This window comes from Ostrea edulis, chromosome 5 (genome assembly GCF_947568905.1).
Source record: "Ostrea edulis chromosome 5, xbOstEdul1.1, whole genome shotgun sequence".
NCBI lineage: Eukaryota > Metazoa > Mollusca > Bivalvia > Ostreida > Ostreidae > Ostrea > Ostrea edulis.
The window spans coordinates 64,530,144-64,552,226 of NC_079168.1; the positions used below are offsets into that span (position 1 = coordinate 64,530,144).

General features: G+C 36.0%; 1 protein-coding gene across 1 annotated transcript in view; it reads left to right on the forward strand.

Moving 5' to 3' along the window:
• The window catches only part of LOC125651070 (uncharacterized), an 87,084-nt gene that overhangs the window by 46,662 nt on the left and 18,339 nt on the right, over positions 1-22,083 (forward strand). Inside the window, exons 9-11 of the mRNA XM_056166126.1 lie at positions 1,787-2,032; positions 18,522-18,665; positions 19,171-19,416. Coding sequence (XP_056022101.1) covers positions 1,787-2,032; positions 18,522-18,665; positions 19,171-19,416 — 636 coding nt within the window. The remainder of the gene's footprint in view (positions 1-1,786; positions 2,033-18,521; positions 18,666-19,170; positions 19,417-22,083) is intronic.

A 22,083-nucleotide genomic window follows, 5' to 3' on the forward strand; every position in this document is an offset into this window, starting at 1 on the left:
TGTGTTGACACTATCACAGGATAAGACAAGAAATGGTGTGATATTGACACTATCACACGATAAGACAAGAAATGATGTGTTGCCACTATCACACGATAAGACAAGAAATGATGTATTGACACTATCGCACGATAAGACAAGAACTGATGTGTTGACACTATCACACGATAAGACAAGAAATGATGTGTTGACACTATCACACGATAAGACAAGAAATAGTGTGATATTGACACTATCACACGATAAGACAAGAAATAGTGTGATATTGACACTAGCACACGATAAGACAAGAAGTGGTGTATTGACACTATCACACTATAAGACAAGAAATGATGTGATATTGACACTAGCACACGATAAGACAAGAAATGATGTGTTGGCACTATCACACTATAAGACAAGAAATGATGTGTTGACACTATCACACGATAAGACAAGAAATGATGTGTTGACACTATCACACGATAAGACAAGAAATGGTGTGATATTGACACTATCACACGATACGACAAGAAATGATGTGTTGACACTATCACACGATAAGACAAGAAATAGTGTGATATTGACACTAGCACACGATAAGACAAGAAATGGTGTGATATTGACACTATCACACGATACGACAAGAAATGATGTGTTGACACTATCACACGATAAGACAAGAAATGGTGTGATATTGACACTATCACACGATACGACAAGAAATGATGTGATATTGACATAGTTTCGGTTTTTCGTGATTGTTGTCTAGGTATTTAGAACAAAACCTAGCCTAGATATATGTCTTTAAAACAGTGAATTTTCTATAAACTGTGTTTTTTTAATTATAGAAATGAAATTAGTTTTTAACCTGTTTGATGCGAATGGCAATGGAGTGATTGAGGCCAGTGAACTGGAGCGGGTTTTACAGGGAATGAACCAGAACCCCACACATGAAGAGCTAGACGAGCTGCTGGCGGAATTGGACCCCCATGGTGAGGAGAGAGAGAGAGAGAGAGAGAGAGAGAGAGAGAGAGAGAGAGAGAGAGAGACCATAATTACACCCTCCTCATTAGAATTCCTTAAACAGGTCAGCTGTAAAATGGAATAAAAGAAAAACTATTGTTGTTCGCATTACATATTTAGGATTCTTTGGTCACTCGAGTTAATATTTACCAATATTTCTGAATATTAACGATTCATGACCCGATGTTCATGTATTATTTTTGTACATAATTACTTCAGAGCAGGTAAATTGGTTTTTAAAGTTATCAACTTTTCCTTGATGACATACTTGGGAACATTTGCATGTAAAAGAAAACAGTAACAAGATTATTTAAAAAGTAAATATAGAGGGTATGCATAAATTATCCATTTTCTGTTAGGCGTCTATAAATAGTCCCATGCGCGTCAGGGGAATTCCAGCAGGAAGTAAATAACTCAGACGCATCTTTCTAACTATAAGGCTGAAAAAGCATAAAACAACGAATTACTAAGAAAGATTTTATTTCTCTTAAACTTATGACACGCTACTTTAAATTTGGCAACAAATTACACAGATAAAACCACCAATGATCTGAAAGTCTGAACTGGACACGTGACTGTCACTTGAAATGGACGAGTGACAGTTGTTTGTGAACACCGATTTAGGATCAAATAATTCTGGTTAAAACAGGTAAAATAATGTATGGCATATTGTACAGCGTCATAAATACGCAAGTTGGATGATTTAACAGCGTTTTTACAAGGTGAATTTTTTTTTTGAAATTCGGACTATACAACATTTTTATTATGTTTGTTATTGTAGAGACTGGTGAAATAACGTTTGAGGCATTTTTGGAATATGTACCACCCAGACTTCGGTCAGAGGATGAAGAAATGACCGCAGTAAAGGCCGCCTTTAAAGTTTTTGATAAGGATGGGAGTGGTTTCATTTCTAAGGAAGAGGCCAAGGCAATTTTACAGCGAGGTGGTAATAGCATCAGTGATGAAGATGTAGAGGAATTTTTTAGTGCCGCAGATCTGGATAATAATGGAAAAATCAATCTCGAGGGTATGTTTATAACGTTACATTTCCAATGTCTTTGCCTTCGATATCTATACAAATTGTGATGATAGCCATTTCCTCATGAATGCGACACAGTTGTGAATACTGTGTGTATGAACCTTGATAGATATAGTGAGTCGAATTAAACGGCTGGGATTTTGGACCGAAATGAAGTAGAATGTAAATATAAATGGAATCTATTTCTTGAATAGTGGACGATATCGGGTTTTGTTAAATTGAATTTTCCTATTTGGATTGGGGTTTTTGTTTTGGTTGCTGCTGATGAAACTTTGTATTGAAAAGCATTATGCAAAATATTTCTTAGATTTGAAATTCTTTCGAAAAGTTTAACCTCAACATTCACTGTTATAAATACTATATTTAGGAGATTCAAATATAAACCTTTTGTAAGTGAATGATAGTGTATCTGCTTATGTATGTACACTATACATCCGTCTCTTTTACAGAATTTGCAGTAATCCTCAATGAACGTTTTGCAGTCGATTGACAAGGAACGTGTGCAATACAGCCAGAGTAGCTTCGATGTTCTATTCATATTTATTCAAAGGTGAAAACGGAATGTAAATTACCACTAGATATCATAATGTACAATAAAGAGAAAAAAGTGAATTATTTCATTTCGAATCGTTCACATCACATAGCGCTTGCCGATCTGTGCTTACTACAGAAAAACAGCTTTTAGAGGAAACTCTTTCAAAGAATTATCGACCCCTGCCGATAACCATCTTAGATATTATAAAAGCCATATCGATTGAATATTCTATATCCACAGTTTGGGTTCAAGTCAGTCTTAACAAAGATGGATTCGTTCTAATCGACACTTATTGTAGTAACGTACCTTCATGACTCGTACTAAATATATATTACACATGTATAATTCAGTATATATATATACATTTCCAATGTATTTTTATAAATCATAATGATAGTCATTTCCTCATGAACGCGCTGCAGTTGTAAACAACGCATGAATCACATATGTCACATGATTGGTTGATTGATTGATTGTTGTTTAACGTCCCGCTCGAGATTATTTCACTCATATAGAGACGTCACCACTGCTGGTAAAGGGCTGCAAAATTTAGGCCTATGATCGGCGCTTATGGCCTTTGAGCAGGGAGGGATCTTTATCCTGCCACACCTGCTGTGACATTGGCGGTCTCATCCGAAGGACCGCCCTATTTAGTCGCCTCTTACGACAAGCAGGGGGGTACTGAGGACCTATTCTAACCCGGATCCCCACGGGACCACATGATTGGAGTTCAACAACAGAAAAGTTGTATGCAATCGGAACATCACTCGGCCTTTTCCGGGAAATAAACCTCGGATGTAGTAGGTAGCATTCACGGATTACTTTATGGTGACTTAGTTACAATTAAGTCACATGATCATAACATGTCGACACTGGATAGTTACACATTTGAGAGAGAGAGAGAGAGAGAGAGAGAGAGAGAGAGAGAGAGAGAGAGAGAGAGAGAGAGAGAGACTTATTGAAAATAGTAGAGACTAAAGTTGCTTCTATAAGAAATATTTGGGCAAAACTAAAAGAAACCGTTGGAGACTTTGTTCTGTCAGAGAAAATGTTCGCCATGTTCCAAGATTTTGGATAAATTTTACGATTTTAAATGTATGGTGAGGGATACTGTGAAAGTGGATGATGTCGAGGAAGTGGTAAGACGCATACATGTATGATATCTTTGCCATTTTAAAAAGCGTGCAAAGCCTCACATTGCCGACCTTTAATTTCAAGTGATAAATCCAGCTCCTCCTTGGCTTTTGTACGACGTAAAGTATACATTAAAGAAATATGGGATTCGACAGGTGCACAAAAGAATATCCAATCAGGATTACAATGAATTGAAGCTGCAGCTAGTCACCAACCAATCTCTACCCAAAGTAATCGTTCCTTGCACTCACATATACCTGTCAACGTCTCGAGGGGTTTTCAAGATTCTTGTAAAATGGTAAACATGCTCAAATAAAATCAGGTTTCGACTTCAGTTGCAAAAATATACGTAAATAAAAACTAAGCAGATGCCAGGTCTTACTGCGACACAATTAAGTTGCATTGAATTGTGTTGAAACGTGGATAGTGTTCGATTTCACTATATAGGTGAGCAGTGTATATAGGTAAGTGTTGTAATCAGTGGGGGATAACTATCATTAGTTGCTAGCTATAGCCCTACATCTTCCTTATATTTCATAAACTAGTTCTTAGTTTTATTTTTATTAACCGTGAAAAAGTAGATTTACACGTGGAATAACATTGCTAATTTTGAGACATGTGTAAGGAACGATAACTTTGGGTAGAGATTGGTCATCAACTGAATAAATACGAAACTGTGGCTAATTACATGTACGTATACGTAAGAAAAGAAGACATCGGGATGCAAGTTTCACGGACACAAGTGAATTTGAACTATTACAGTTAATAAAAGCAATGGTATGTATAAAACAAGGCTATTTAGATACAAGTAAACCTCAAGGATTGAGAGGGTATGTATCAAGTAAGGATTATCAGGTCCTACACTATAAATTTTTACAGGTCTTTTCGTATGTTCAAATGCTATTAAGGCAGAAGAAGTGTAAAAAAAAAAAAGGGGGGGGGTGTTGAGTAAAAGGAGGAAATGTTTGAAAATTATATCTGCTAATAATGTGCACGACCACAAAAGAATAAAGATACATGATGAAAAGTTTTTGAATTTATCGGGTGATGGTATTTAGACTAAAAATTAAAAAATCTTCACACTAATAGTGTGAAGATTCACCTACCCACCTCAACCCCAGACAAATATGTACAACCGATACAATTTAAAACTAGGTACTGTCATAAGACAGTAATACCCGCACACAAGTGTTTGCCTTTAAATATACTCTTCGTCATATTGTTGTTACTGGCAAAGAAGCCACAATCGTTATTTTATAATTTACCTGATTATACATGATTAAATAAAGCATAAAATGCTCAGATGAGAATGTAGCCAATCCTAAACCATATCATGTCTCACTGCTCATGTCAGAATACATAAACCATTGACTAATGGAAATATGAAATTATCTCCACCTTTACATCATATTACTGTTGGCACTGGCTTCAAGTTATAATAATAATAATTATATATATATATATATATATATATATATATATATATATATATATATATATATTGTTGATCAATACATATTGAAAGTACCATTGCAACAGTACCTTCAATACTTCAGTATGGATCAAAACAGCATTGGAAGTATTCTTACTTTTAAACTTGTCTTTATAATTTGGTGTTTTTCAAAACTTTATTTTCCTGAATAATTTTTAAAAAAAATTTTTTAAAAGTTCCTGATACCAAATTTGTGAATTGTTATTCAAGTTGTAAGGATAATTAATTATTTCTCTTCTTCAATTTGTTTGCTTATTGATGTTATCTCTCTGCCCCTCCCCAAAAAGTTAAACTAAATATGACAGTAGAAGTTTCTGTTTGTTAATTTGTTTGTTTTAATTTTTTTTAAAGTGAAAAATAGATACCGAATTGAAATATTGAAAATTCTTGTAAATTAAATTGTCTCATTTCAATATACATCCCTAATATATATAGACCATAAGTACTTAAGTTAATTTAAAATTAAAACGATAACTTAGACCTATTTGTAGAAAGGATTTCTTCTTCAAAGTCTGAAACTCAGGAGCAATTGAGATCTAATGTTTAGTGACAAGGTATTTAAATCCTATAATGAGTAGTAGTCATTAGCATGAATAACCAGTGAAATCATTGAGTCACAGAAAAGTTGTATGCATGGATGATTTTTGTTGATATATCTAGGGGTGGGGATCAATAGTGGTGGATTTATTTAATATGTTTGATAAAATTATTGGGTCCAAAGTTCAAGAAAAATCTCTCAAACCATTTGACACCTTTTATAATAATTGAAACAAGAGCAATGCTCACTAATAATACCCCCCGCTTACCCCAATCTCCCAAAGGGTGTTGTTAATAGGTATAAACTACCTCTTTTCTGAGTGTAAAAAACAAATGGCATGACAAACCGAACCATATTGCTACTTCGATGTCCAGTGCGCTTGACCTTTGACCTTTTGACCCCAAAATCGATAGGGAACATCTTCATCCCATGGGTAGTCCATATGTATGATATGGTGACTGTAGGTGGAAAGGATAACGCTTTAGAGCCCGGAAACCATATTGCTACTTCAATGTCCAGTGCGCGTGACCTTTGACCTTTTGACCCCAAAATCGATAGGGAACATCTTCATCCCATGGGTAGTCCATATATATGATATGGTGACTGTAGGTGGAAAGGATAATGCCTCAGAGCCCGGAAACCATATTGCTACTTCAATGTCCAGTGCGCTTGACCTTTGACCTTTTGACCCCAAAATCGATAGGGAACATCTTCATCCCATGGGTAGTCCATATGTTTGATATGGTGACTGTAGGTGGAAAGGATAACACTTTAGAGCCCGGAAACCATATTGCTACTTCAATGTCCAGTGCGCTTGACCTTTGACCTTTTGACCCCAAAATCGATAGGGAACATCTTCATCCCATGGGTAGTCCATATGTATGATATGGTGACTGCAGGTGGTAAGGATAACGCTTTAGAGCCCGAAAACCATATTGCTACTTCGATGTCCAGTGTGCTTGACCTTTGACCTTTTGACCCCAAAATCGATAGGGAACATCTTCATCCCATGGGTAGTCCATATATATGATATGGTGACGGTAGGTGGAAAGGATAATGCTTTAGAGCCCGGAAACCATTGCGTCTACAGACGGACGGACGGACGGACAGACAGACGGACAACCCGATTCCAGTATACCCCCCCACAACTTGTTGCGGGGGGTATAAAAATTATATTTCAAGAACAAGAGGTATACACTTTTTCAATACTTTATGCCAGAATGATGAAGTGTTATAAAATTGTGATCTATTGCTATTCTTAACTTTTACTGCTTTTTGAGTGAAAATGAAGCATTTATATTCAAATTCATTTCAGTAAGAGGAACATTTAAATTAAATTATAACAAGAAGAACAGAAAAAGTTTTTTTTTAAATTGCAAGGGCTATAACTTGATTATGAAGGATCATTGGTGGTTCATACTTGGTATAAAGATTGTTTATGACCTGAAGGTGTTTGGTGACTTTGACCCAAATTCATTCCTGCAAGTTCAAGGTCACAAGCAAAAAAAGTATTAAAAAATTAATTGAGTTATAATTTTGTAGTGGAGAGTCATTGGAAGTTCGTACTTTGTACAAAGATTTTTTATGACCTGGGAGTGTGTCATAACCTTGACTCAAGGTCATTGTGACAAGTTCAAGGTCATTGATACCTTCCAAAAAAATGATTTGGCCCATGCATAAATTGTAAGAGGAGTTCTGGGAACCAAGGTTTTTTGTACAAAAAGCATCATTTTCGACCCCCATTTGGCCCCCAGGGCAAAAATAAAAATTCCAAAACCTTATTTCGCATCTACAGGACACCAGCAACCAATTTCCTAAAGATTATTAGGATACTGCTTAAAACGTAAAAAGAGTTCTGGGGACCTGAGTATTCTTTTGTGCAAAAATGTCATTTTTCAACCCTCATTTGACCCCAGGGGTGAAAATTTCAAATTCCAAAACCTTATTGCACATCTACAGGATACCAGCAATCATCATCCAAAAGATTATTAGGATACTGCTTAAAATGTAAGAGGAGTTCTGGGAACAAGGGTTTTTTTTGTGTGTGTACAAAATCGTCATTTTTCGACCCCCACTTGGCCCCCAGGGCAAAACTAAATTTCCGAAACCCTATTGTGCATCTACAGGACACCAGCAATCATTTCCCTAAATATTATTAGGATACTGCTTAAAATGTAAGAGGAATTCTGAGAACCAGTGTTCTTTTGTGTAAAGAAAAACAACAACAAAAACACGTCATTTTTCGACCCTCATTTGACTCCATGGGTGAAAATGAAGATTCCAAAATCTTATTGCACATCTACAGGACACCAGCAATCATCTTCCAAAAGATTATTAGGCTACTGTTTAAAATGTAAGAGGAGTTCTGGGAACTAGGGTTTCTTTGTACAAAATCGTCATTTTTCGACCCCTATTTGATCCCTAGGGTGAAAATGAAAATTCCAAAACCTTATTGCAGATCTACAGGACACCAGCAATCATTTTCCAAAAGATTATTAGGCTACTGTGTAAATTGTAAGAGGAGTTCTGGGAACCAGGGTTGTGTTAAAAAGCATCATTTTCGACCCCCATTTGGCCCCCAGGGTGAAAATGAAAATTCCGAAACCTTATTGCACATCTACAGGACCCAACCAATCATCTTCCAAAAGATGATTGGGCTACTGCATGAAATGTAGGAGGAGTTCTGGGAACCAGGTTTTTGTTGAAAAAACGTAATTTTTTGACCCCCATTTTGCCCCCAGTGTAAAATTGAACATTCTAAAACCTTATCATATATCTACAGTACACCATCTATCATATTCCAAATGATCAATTGGTTACCACTTGAAATAAAAGAGCAGTTTGAGGAGGAAGAAAGTGTGACAGACGGACGGACGGACCAGGGTAACAACAATATACCCGAACTTTCTTTAGAAAGTGCGGGTATAACAAGAGTACCACAAACAGTACATAATACGCCCGTGGAAATGCTTACCTAGGGTGTTATAATATAATTTGTAGAACTTTGCTTCAAATACAGCCATCATCAGGCTTTTCTTTACATTATATGAATAACTTTAGGATCTTAGCTTAAACTGTGACAAGGGGTAGATAGCAAACCAAGAGTTCTGTGTGTAAAAAAAAATACCCCAATTTGACCGAGTTCAACAACCTGTAAATATTTTATACATCAAAGAAAATTAAAACTGGTTGAGAATCAAAATTCTTGCACTATGCACATTTTCAAGTTATTTACAAAGACCCTAGCTTCCAAATTGTGAGAGGAGTTAAAAGGACAAAGCATGCCCCTTATTAAGGTCTTCCGTAACAACGGAAGACCTACTGATTGTGCTGGTTAAGATTATTCTTCCCCCCCCCTTTTTTCCTAGACGCTAACTTTGAAGCTCCATATCTCGCTCATTTCTGCATGGATTTTGCTCAAATTTTCAGGGTTTATAAACTTTACAGAACAATTTTATAATAATGTACTACATTTCAGAAATTCCCTTCTGTTCACGATTTATTCCCCTTTGAATGAAATTTTAGGGGCTTTGGTTTCCAGACAAAGGCTCCGAGACTGTATAAGCTTGAGCAGAAAATGCATTGAAAATGAAAAGTAGGAGCATTGTAGTTGTGCACTTCGTTTTTTGTTTTTTGATTACAGCGTTCGAAATGGTGGTTGACAGGGTTAAAAAATTAGGACACCTAAAGGAGCAAAAAATTACACATATTTTCCTTTGTATCTTTTAAACTAAAAATATTTTCTTAAGACGTGTAGAACAAAAGTTGTGCAAAATGTTAAGAGCTTTCTTTTGGTATCCCTAAAAAGGGGCTGGCCCCTTAAATTAGGGATCTGGGGATCTTCAAAATTTTCGCTTTATAACTCAAAAATGGTAAATATTTCGAGATGGCTTTTGCTGGAAAAGTTGTTCTTCAACATCTTATTGATCTCATAAACATAATATTTTGCTCGAGTATTGTGTTATATATGAGAAAAAAGCTTCACCCGCAAACAGGTAACCGTATCATTAGGTAGGTGAAGGGGGGAAATATGTGTATAACTTAAATAAACTTGCTTTAATTGATAAATCTGACTTCATGAAATGCTAATATTCTTTTAAAATAAGGTTTTAACGTGATCTATGGTTCCTTTAAAAATCATCTATCGACAACTTTCTTTTTTATTATTTAGTAGCTTTAATATAAACAATTGTTCCAAAGAAAAAAAAAGAGGAAAAGGTTATCTCTTCTACGTTTGTTATTAAAACAACGATATATTTAATTGAAGAAACAAACCTTCAAGCATAGAATAACTCAGTCATTAACTACACGCATCTTACATACACCGCGGGGTTTGTTTTTGTTTACAATTACGTAACCGCCTCGAGGAACCATCGCGTGTGAACCAGGGCATGTACACAAAGTAAACATTGTCGTCCTAAATATAACACAGAATGTTATGTTTTTGATCATATTGGATTTTTCGAATAATTCAGTCTTTCCGGGGATGTATATACTTGTTTATACGTCCCTGGTCTTACGTTTGATTTGTTTTAAATTCAAAACTCTAGAACATTGAGTCAGGCATCAATTTTAAAATCTGCAATTTAATATACAGTTCGTTTCTCAATCATGTCTAATTGAATGTGTGTTTAATATCGGAGATTCATCGCTGCTGGACTAGCAATCTGTGATTTCACACTACTTTAACTGAACACACAAGCTTTACTCAAATTCTTCGTTGTGAAAAAGAAAATGGATACATTTTACAAACATAGCGAATTATTTCTGAACATGTTTTGAAATCAATAGTTTATAATCATGATTAAACCAAATCTAAACATGCGTATAGAATATTCAGAAACCCATGGCCGACCAGTCTCATTTCAAATGATTTGTTGATTTATTGTTTAAAAACAATGACTTTGATTAAACATTGATTCAGAACTCCTGGTCCAAATTATGTAACTTCGGCACGTGCCCCTGGCGTGAAATTCATACGCGACTTCTGTGCGCACTGTGTACATAATATACCTACATGTAATTACGCAGATAGATATTAAAGTTTAATAAAATATTCAAGATTTGAGAGCAATTTATTTGATTTGTATGTATAAATAATTCAAACTCGATGAATTATTCTCTTCAGTCTGAATATTATGCTATCATAATTTTGTTGTATGATAAAATATTGGTAACAGCTATAAACCTTTATTGTATGTCCTGAGTCATAAATTTCATAAATTTAAATAGCAATTTTTTCTTCATTATTGGGACTGAAAAGTTAAATGCTGAAAGAATTTAATCCCACATACACGCGCGCCTCAAAAGACTGATTCGTGGAATGAGATCATACACGCATGTACTTGAGTAGTGTAAATTTATTAAACACCTAACGATAAAAATTTATAGTACATCTTTATAGCTTCATTTCAATGATATATATTAAATTCTCAAACTATTTCATAATTACATACGAGAAGTCAGAATCGCCAGCGTAGCCAAACTACTTATATCGTTACAGTACTTATCTTCCTGTCACAGTTGATTACTTTCTTATATGTCCTGGCCTTGACACATGGTCACCGTGTCAAGTTCACTTTTTAGAAAATACAAACCCTGTCCTGGCCATATCAAGTAATGAAGAAACATTAAGATTTCATACTTACAACAGATTTTCATGTTAACTGAGGTTGCATTAGGACCTGACCCAAGGACATATGGTCAAGTTCAAGGTTTTTATGTCACACAGCTCCGACGGAAGACCTCTCGTTGCTTTGAGTTAACCATATAATTTATGTACCCTCCATATAACAAATATTTTCAAATAAAGGGGAAAAACTCCTGCAAGAGAGGTTGAAATGGATCAAAATTGCAACCTGATCTAGAGTGATCCACAAAGAAGCTACATAGCAAGTTTCAGCTTGATATGTGACAGAGAAATGAAATTAGAAACAGAAAACCCCAAATTGACAGACAGACATCGCTGTATCACAAAACGTCTCGTCTAAAGACGGTGTATAAAAACACACACAAATTTCTCGTGCTTTGAAAAGATGTTAAACAATACGGAATATCGGAACCACTATTTTGTGTCTGATTCCGTCGCGGTTTTAATATTTAGTATGCCTTACGAAATCACGTTTTCTGCGTTAACTTTGGCAACTTTTCAGTAATTACACTTTTTTAAATCGCTAAGCGTAGCTGCGCTTTATTGTCGCCAGTTGGATTTTGCTTTCGTCATCACGTTTCCGGTTTATCGCCACCTATAGGCAAATTTATGCATCGCTGCAGTAAACAAGTCGTGTTTAAAGTAGTCGTAATTTTGCAACCGATCTAGTACAGGGATAACATTCATATCCGCAGGGGCATATTTTTTCTTTCGGAAATACAGTTCGAAAAATTGGACAGAGGACAAAATATGTTTAAAAAGGTGACATTTTTTGTCCTCATTCTGGGGGAAAGTGGGACACAGAAGCAGGTCATTCTTCAGTTAAAATTCCCGTTTGAATCTGTCTGTAATAATTAAAGTGATTATTACATGCAAGTAATTCAAAATCTAAAAATGAATAAGAATCTGTACATGAAACCGTTTTGGCTAGGGTGCCTTTACATTGTTACCTTCGTATAGCGCTTAAAGGTCAAGAAAATCAATGCTTTTGCATGGTGCAATCTATAATTAGAAGCCACGTCATTAAGCTATACACGAGTCATGAGGGTTTTCCATTTGTGTTTTGACTGTTGTTCCGACTCAGTAAAAAAATTGTCCGACACAGCAAAAATGTGTGCAACAGAGTAAAAAAATTAATTGATTCGCGTCGATCGTGAACGAGAAAGAACTTTTGCACGATTTTGTTTTGACAGCGAAGGACAGGGATCGGTGTCTCTGAGGGACGATATAGCGTAATTGATTACACCTCCCTCGATCATATATGTAAGTAGGACACGCAGGAATTTAGAGGATGCGACGGTGTAACTTATGCTTAAACGACCAAGAATCATTGTCAACACAATCAAATTTGATTTCGTTATTTAGTTTCAAAAATGAGACTGAAAATAATGATCATGGGGGAGGGAAAAGACAAAAGGTACTAAATTATAGGTCTGTGTTTACGGAAGACAAATGCCCCGGTTTCAAGTCTTCAAAACACTGCCTGGAATTTTACGAGTGCTGTTTACTGAAATGCATATGGTTAGAACAAGTGTTAGATAAACATTGCCATTGTGTCAAGCATGAATGTAAAATGGTTTGCGGTCCACAGCACGCTACATACAATGAAAAGTAATCGTGTTTTCAATTTGTTTGTACTTCAAACAAACAATTGACAATGACAGGTACATATATGCTATGTATTTCTGAACGTACAAAGGATAAAGGAGGGAAAGGGGGCATGGTTTTACTGTCGTTGTTCCCTGTCCCCACATTTTGTTTTCGTTGAACGATCTTTTCATATAAAAATGCATTTAGTTTTTTGGCGAGATTCTTTATATCTAACAGTGGTTTCAACATTACCGTTTGAAAATTACTTTTGTAACTTTTAAGTGCCTAGCTTGGGATTCTCATTGAGCTTATACATTTACATGTTGTAAATATTATATATCTATTGCGAGTCACTTCTGTTACGTTTTTTCCCTTCATATTAGAACTCCTATACAAGCTGCGAATCTTATGCTTTATTGATAAGGTTATTTTCATATAAAAATCTGTTTTATAGAATTCAAACAATAGGAATGTGCATTATGTCTCATTCAGACAAACAGGTGAGTTTGTTTTGCAATATGAATATGAGCTTTTACACAAAAAGTGTAATACACACATGTTGATGAGTACAGCGTTTAATGTACTTGTGTACAAACTCTTGGAGTTTTCTCTCTCTTCAGATTTACGTATAACAAACAATCACAACAATCCATGGCTATATGTTAGTCTAATTTATCATATTCGATTTGGTATATCCTCTTGCACTAACTTTCATATTAAAAATGAGCTCTGTCCACCCTTGTTGATAACGCAGCATTCAGTTTCAAAGTTATTAATATTGCATATGTATGATGAATATCTTTTTCAAATAACTTCCTAAATTTTGTTTTCAGTTATACATGTATTTATCTGACTTATTTGGATTCACATTCTCTCCAACCTGATTTTGAATTGAAATCAACTTCATTATGGATTATAAAAAATAATTTCACTTTCATGGTTTGATTGCTTTATGCAGATAATTATGCACTTGATTCTGTAGTACAAGTAATTTCTGGTGAGGTGATGAAAATGGATGTAAAGTGTTTCATAGGCCTGCATTATTGATGTGTTTTGACATGAATATCTGTAGCATTTGTTAGTTAGTGTATGTGGTTATGTGTATTTTCCCCCCAGTTGTTTCTTTGTTCCTTTCTATTATTATTTGACATACATGTATGTATCAAACTATAGATTTGTTTCATTTTAGTTGTATTCTACAAATATTTCATACACTATTAAACTGGAACACAACAGTAAGTTAGTTGTGTAATAACAATTGAACACTTTACCGAAAACTACCATTACAACTGTTTTCACATTTTCAAATTTCCAAAAATATTCTTCTCTACAACATCACATCTGTAAGAAAAAAATTGCAAAGTCATGTAGAGCATTTCATGATCCAGGGTGGAGGCAGGAGCGGAGAGGATCAGAAACCCTAGATTTGGGAAGGTGGGTGGGGGCCAAACTGGGTATAAAGTGTTTATGTGTAAAATATTTGAACAACGTAGCCTTTAATGCTATTGATTGATTGTATCTTGTTTAACGTCCCTCTCAATAATTTTTAATTGATATGGAGACGTCACCAAGACCGGTGAAGGGCTGCAAAATTTAGGCCTTTATTCGGCGCATACGGCCATTGAACAGTGAGGGTTCTTTAGCGTGCCACACCTACTGCGACACGGGACATCTGTTTTTAAGGCCATCTCCGAGGACCCATGACATTCACACCTGATGCCGAGAGTTTCGCGATGGAACTGTCACTACCTGTTATAAAACGACCTAGGTCTGTCACGGCCAGGATTCGAACCCCGACCGTCCGCATACAGGGCAAACACTCTGCCTCTAGACCACCACAGCGGTGGTAATGCTATTGGTACTAAATTCTGATTATAGATATTTAAAAAAGAGCAGGTGTCCTTTACCAAGATTGTAAATTTCATGATCCAATGATAGGGTTTTAGTTCCGGGTGGGACCAAAATCATTATAGTGACCATTGCTTTTGTCATCATATAAAGTTTATATTTCACCATGTTGAAAAGTTTCAGGACATTGTTTCCAATCCATATTTGTTATTTCCTTACATAAAATGTATTATTTAGCTGTGCGAAAATAAAGAATAACGCATGAAGTTTTTTTTTTTTTTACTGTTGTTCCTGCTCATAACATTACAGACAGAATTCATGAAGTCAGGTTAGCGCTTTTCAGTACTTTGATTTTGGTTTTATCTCCGCTACCAAACATCAGAATTCATGTTGTTTGGTACAATGGCATTCACTTGCAACATTCTCAAAAATAATCTTCAAACCTAGCAGATATTTTTGCTTCAGAAATGAGTAGTCTTAGCCAGAGTTGCCCAAGTAATGCATGATTTTCGTAACTTCTTTTTCTGAAGAGTTCCAAAATTTTCTAGTTCCGATATCCCGTATTCTACACTTATGATATATTTTCAAAGAATATATAAAAATTTTGTATGCATTAAATTATTTTATATCTTTTCTAAATTGACAAAATCAACTTTTTGATAAATTTGGTGTCTAATGTTGTTCGTGAAATTGTTACATGTGCAAGTACGAAATTTCAATGATTAACTTCGTCCAAATTACAACTAAAGCTATCGACCAGAAAACATCAAAGAGTATACCAGGTATTCCAATATATATGAAAACTAAACCAACAGAGAGAAAAATTGGAAATGTGAGGTTCACCATGACAGATAGAAAACATCCCCATTTCTTCACTGCTGAATATCAAACGGGAAAGCAATTCACAAAAAGCAGTGTATATCTAAACATGCACTTAAAAAAAACCCACAGGCATGAATACAGATCATTCTCAGAGGCGGATCTTGAGGGACGTTATAAAGGGTCGCAGCTCTCACCCATTCAACCCCTGGTAGAAAATTTTAAACAAAAAATGTCATTTTCTGCCATTTAGACGTCTCCTTCATGGGACGTAAAGGTCTCATCTTGGTACATGTATGTACTTCTAATGAAAAATTTCTGGATCCGCCTCTGTCATTGTTCCTCCGTGACCATTTTGTTTCAAAAAAGTGAAGCCATAGTGCAAGTAAACAGACAAATATTGAACTGACCCCATATCCCAATCGATCTACAGAATTCATTTACGGAGAGAAGCTGCGAGTGAATGGAAGCACTTTAAAATGGTAAGAGGAGCATTACTTTCATGTTTTGTTAAATACACAGCTTGTTCAAAGTTACAGTTATGTGGGTAATGGTATAGGCAGTTTGAATGAAACGTCAATACAGGGGCAGAAAACCATAGTGACCAATAAGATATGAGGATGGTCTACTATAAAGCAGTATATAACTACGACTTGTGAGAAAACATAGACATACACAGCTTATAATGTATTGACCTTGTGAGACTGCCGTATCTCAATCAGAATATACTGGTCTCGTTAACATAACAATTAGTTAATTCGTCATTACATTTAGATACCGGTATCGTTAACATAACAATTAGTTAATCCATCATTACATTTAGATACCGGTCTCGTTAACATAACAATTAGTTAATTCATCATTACATTTAGATACCGGTCTCGTTAACATAACAATTAGTTAATTCATCATTACATTTAGATACCGGTCTCGTTAACATAACAATTAGTTAATTCACCATTACATTTAGATACCGGTCTCGTTAACATAACAATTATTAAATTCATCATTACATTCAGATTTCAGATTAGTGTTAATTTTGTCAGTCATTTTAAGGAAGGTTTGAATTGGGGGCGGGGGGGGGGGGGTGTTAAATTGTTGCTGATGTTGACGTTATGTACGAGTAGAAGGATATATGTAGCTCAGAGTTTCTTTGTTGGGGTTGTTGTTGTTGACGTTATGTACGAGTAGAAGGATATATGTAGCTCAGAGTTTCTTTGTTGGGGTTGTTGTTGTTGACGTTATGTACGAGTAGAAGGATATATGTAGCTCAGAGTTTCTTTGTTGGGGTTGTTGTTGTTGACGTTATGTACGAGTAGAAGGATATATGTAGCTCAGAGTTTCTTTGTTGGGGTTGTTGTTGTTGACGTTATGTACGAGTAGAAGGATATATGTAGCTCAGAGTTTCTTTGTTGGGGTTGTTGTTGTTGACGTTATGTACGAGTAGAAGAATATATGTAGCTCAGAGTTTCTTTGTTGGGGTTGTTGTTCACGTTATGTACGAGTAGAAGGATATATGTAGCTCAGAGTTTCTTTGTTGGGGGGGGGGGGGGGGGTGGGGGTTGTTGTTGTTGTTGCTGATGTTGACGTTATGTACGAGTAGAACGATATGCGTAGTTCGGAGTTTCTTTGTTGGGGGGGGGGGGGGGTGGTGGTGTTGTTGCTTTGTTGCTGATGTTGACGTTATGTTTGAGTAGAACGATATGCGTAGTTCGGAGTTTCATTGTTGGGGGGGGGGGGGGGGTTGCTGATGTTGACGTTATGTACGTATAAACTAGTGGTATAGCATTTGTTAGCTTTGAAACACCAAACGTTTTGAATACGTATGTCGTTGTAGTAAGTACCTATTCCTATTCTAGATCCCACCCACGTCCAAATCCCCCTAGATGTATATATCCCTTCGTTAACATTGGAGTACTTACAATCCGAACATGATTCAATTATGCATCAGGTAACGATTCGAGCAAACATACTGAAATTGATACCAAATGTGTATTCTTAATTTTCTGATTTGTATTTCAGAGCTCAAAACAGGAAGAACTGTCACCCCGGCAGATAGAAGGTAAGTTTATTCAGATATACAAACTGTAATTGGAGCGCAGTAGTGAGAGAATTTATACAGACCACAGGAAAAAGCAACATTTACTATGTTCAAAACGCCAGTGTTTCGTTCATGTTAACAATAACACACACACACACACACCCTTAAAAAAGAAAATAAATGAAAGCAATATCCTGATCATGGAATTGAAGGGTTCCCTCCTTCTGTTTAATATCGATTTAACTTGTGGCAAATTTGCTTTGCAGGAATTACTTTAGTTCTGGTTTTGAATTCGTTTGATAGTCTTCTAAATTTTGAATTATTCTTGATTTAAAAAAAATGGATCTATACCATAATTGTACGTAGTGTATTTGACCATACGAACCACTCTCGAGATGAAAATATAAGTACATGTATATGTTGGTAAACTTTTATCGAGTACCAAGAGATTTGGTGCTGAGCGAAGTATCTTCTACTTGCATTAAGCAGGACACACTTACACAGAAAGTGTTTACCAATAATATCGATACAGGAAAAATAATGACCTGTTTACTCGGAGAGAAAGAGATTTTCATATTCGCTTCTATGTGCATAAAGCGTTGTTTGCTTTTTGTATGAGCTATTCTCGTTTGATTAAATCAAAAACTGAATTATCGTAATTACAAACATGTGATTGTGTTCTTCAAATTCAAATCCTTCTGTGGGAAAAAAGCCAATCATTTTGTACCTTAGGATTGATTGATTGTATCTTAGGATCGGAAATGCCTACTGGGAATCAATGATGAGAATAGTTGTTTAGTAAGACTGTAAATTGATTTTGTTGATACTAGAAATCCGTGGCGCCTTCGATGCATGTGATCATGATGGTGACGGTACAGTAGATGCCGGGGAACTACGAAGAGTTTTAAAAGATTGTGGACAAAACCCGACAACATCCGAAATGCAAGATATTATTGATGACGTCGATCATAATGGTAAAGGCATTTTTTTCCCCACACATTTATCAAACTTTCTTATAATCCTTGTTCTTCACACACATGTACATATAACAGAGATTTATCCTTAGCTTGTGTCATTTCCAAGCTCAGTGTCTAGTGTTGCAAACTTTCAGTGAGGAGTACCACACACAGGTCCAATATTCTAAGAAACAATTCCTCTTCCCCTGTTTTGAAAATTATGGCACAAAAAGCCAATTTCATTTTTGTAAAATACATGCAACGTTTCACGTCGACATATTTCACGAAGCGCGTTACCTCATGTCACAGGACTAAGCCCGTTTTGACCCGAAACTCATTGTAACCATAAATATTTATACGGGCTTAGCCCCTGTGCATGTCTCATGTAGTTTCAAATATTAAATGTATTTTTAAATTAATATAGCCGTGTACCTTTTGCTCCTTCGTCACGTGGCGTACGGGACAACCAAATCTAAGAGTAAAAGAAAATTTTAGTTTTAATTCGCATTTAATTTCAATGTAGGTAATGGTTCCTTAGAATTTTCTGAGTTTGTGAATTTGATAAAAGAAATCTATGAGGACCCAAAGCAGTTTGAAGAGGAAATCAAAGAGGCTTTTCGAAGATACGACAAAGACGGGAACGGTGTTATCAGCCAATCAGAATTTAAACACCTGTTCACATCATTTGGTGAGAAGATATCCGATGAAGAAATGGAGGATCTTTTATCTCGAATAGACATCGACAAAGAAGGAAACATAAGTTATGAAGGTTAGTATCAGAGACTGAAGACCTGAACGAGATCTGTATTATGAAGGTTGGTATCAGAGAATGAAGACCTGAGCGAGATCTGTATTATGAAGGTTGGTATCAGAGACTGAAGACCTGAACGAGATATGTATTATGAAGGTTGGTATCAGAGAATGAAGACCTGAACGAGATCTGTATTATGAAGGTTGGTATCAGAGAATGAAGACCTGAGCGAGATCTGTATTATGAAGGTTGGTATCAGAGACTGAAGAAGATCTGGATGAGGTCAATATTTATAACTAACGATCAATTCGGCTTGCTGATGAGAACAAAAGCTTTTTAATCACATGTACCCATTGTCAAAAACAGTGAAATCGTAAAATTATATTTCGTTTTCTTGAGTAAATTCATTACAATAAGTGACGATGTTAAAGATTGTATTAACTCTACCTAAATGGTCATTGTTACCATAACCACCCCGCATTCCGAATAGCAAATACAAGATACTAAACACTGCTTTTCCGAAGTAATTCAAACGTACTGGCGACTACATATGCCAGAAGTAGTGTAAATCAAATGTGGATTCTAAAAATTCCTAAAGAACTTTTAGTAAACTTGAAATCACAAAACTTTTCTCAAATCAACATCAAAACGTATGACTTTTCAACTCTTTACACGACCATTCCTCACGATAAATTAAAGACTAGACTTTTTGACATCATAGACAGTTGCTTCTTCAACAAAAATGAAAAACGCAAATATTTCTATCTAGTGATCAGTTATCCAAAAAATTACTTTGTTAAACGCCACTCTGATTCCACACACAAGTACTCTGAAGTTGAAATAAAAAATATGCTGGAGATCCTCATTAACAATATCTTCATAGTCTTTGGTGATCAGGTCTTCCTGTTGGAATCCCCATGGGCACGAATGGTGCCCCTTTGTTAGCTGACCTGTTTTTATATTCATATGAAGCAAAATTTGTTCAAAAACTTCTACGTGAGAAGAAAAAATCTCTTGTTGTGGCCTTCAATTCGACATTTAGATATATCGACGTTTTGTCTATCAACAATGATAACTTTCATTCATATGTCGATTCGATATAGCCCTGTGAACTCGAAATAAAAGACACCACAGAGCCGTCCACTTCTGCTTCATACTTAGATATTTTATTGAAAGTAGACATTAACGGCAAACTGACAACTCAACTGTATGACAAACGGGATGATTTCAGCTTCTCCATCGTCAACTTCCCACATTTATGTAGCAATATTCCATTATCACCTGCATATGGTGTTTATATCTCTCAACTAATTCGATACGCAAGAGCTTGTTCTGCGTATCGTCAGTTTTTAAATCGAGGCAAGCTACTGACAAACAAGTTGATGGTATAGGGGTTTCGATTGAAGTCGGCATTTCGCAAATTCTATGGTCGTTATAACGATCTAGTTCGTCAATACAACCTATCATTGGGTCAAATGCTGTCTGACGTGTTTCATACCGATTGTTAGGTCGTTCTTGGCACACTGATTTTGACTACGGATGACTCCGTTTACCTGATCAGGATATAGAGCTAACGGCGGTTGTGACCGGTCGACAGAAAATGCTTACTACTCCTAGACACCTCATCCCCCCTCTGGTGTGTCCAGGGGTCTGTGTTTGCCCAACTATCTATTTTGTATTGCTTGTAGGAGTTATGAGATTGATCACTGTTCGTTATCTTTACTTTTCATGTTTATGTTACATATATTATGGTGTGTAAAGCCTTTCATCAGTATAGGTACTTTCATGGGCATTTAAGTTTTAAGAACACATCTTGTTTTATACTGTTGCTAAATATTAGAATTTAGCTTAGGTATGCAGAATAGGATTTCATTGCCCCTGGCACTAGTGATACTTTTAAGTAATACTCAGGTAACCGATAATGCCTGTGTGTCTCTTGTTATTAAAAGTAGGTCAAACTTGCAGGTCAAGGTCACAAGATCACACACCATTGCTTCACATAAAAGGTCTTTCTGAAAAATACAAAATCTGAAAGCCCCATCTTAAATAGTATAAGAGATATTTTAAAAGATTTTTCCTATGTACAATATCAGCATACGACACTCTGATCCCCTATTGTGCCCCCCCCCCCCCCCCCGGGACCATGAATTGCACAAACTTTGATCTACTCTATGTCAGAAAGCTTTCATGTAAACTTGAACTTTCCTAGCCCAGTGGTTCTTGAGAAGATTTTTAAATGACCCCTCCCTATTTTTCCATTTTCGTGATTATCTCCCCTCGGAGAAGGGTGTTGCCCTTCATTTGAACAAATTTGAATCCCCTTCACCCAAGAATGCTTTTTGTCAAGTTTGGTTGAAATTGGCCCCATGGTTCTGGAGAAGTCGAAAATGTAAAAAGTTTACATACAGGCGGACGGCGGACAAAAGGTGATCAAAATAGCTCACTTTCAGCTCAGGTGAGCTAAACTCTAGACTGAACACACATACGGACGTTTAGAGACGATACACACCGCTAATGGTTATGCCTATCATTGCATACAAGAGGGTTAGGTTTGTTCATTCATAAAACAAAGGGTTACCTTTGTCCATGCATACCACAAACATACCATCAAGATTTTTTATATTTCCCTAAATAAGGAGGTGACATTAAATTCTTTTAACGCATCGTCGGGGGAAGGGGGAGGGC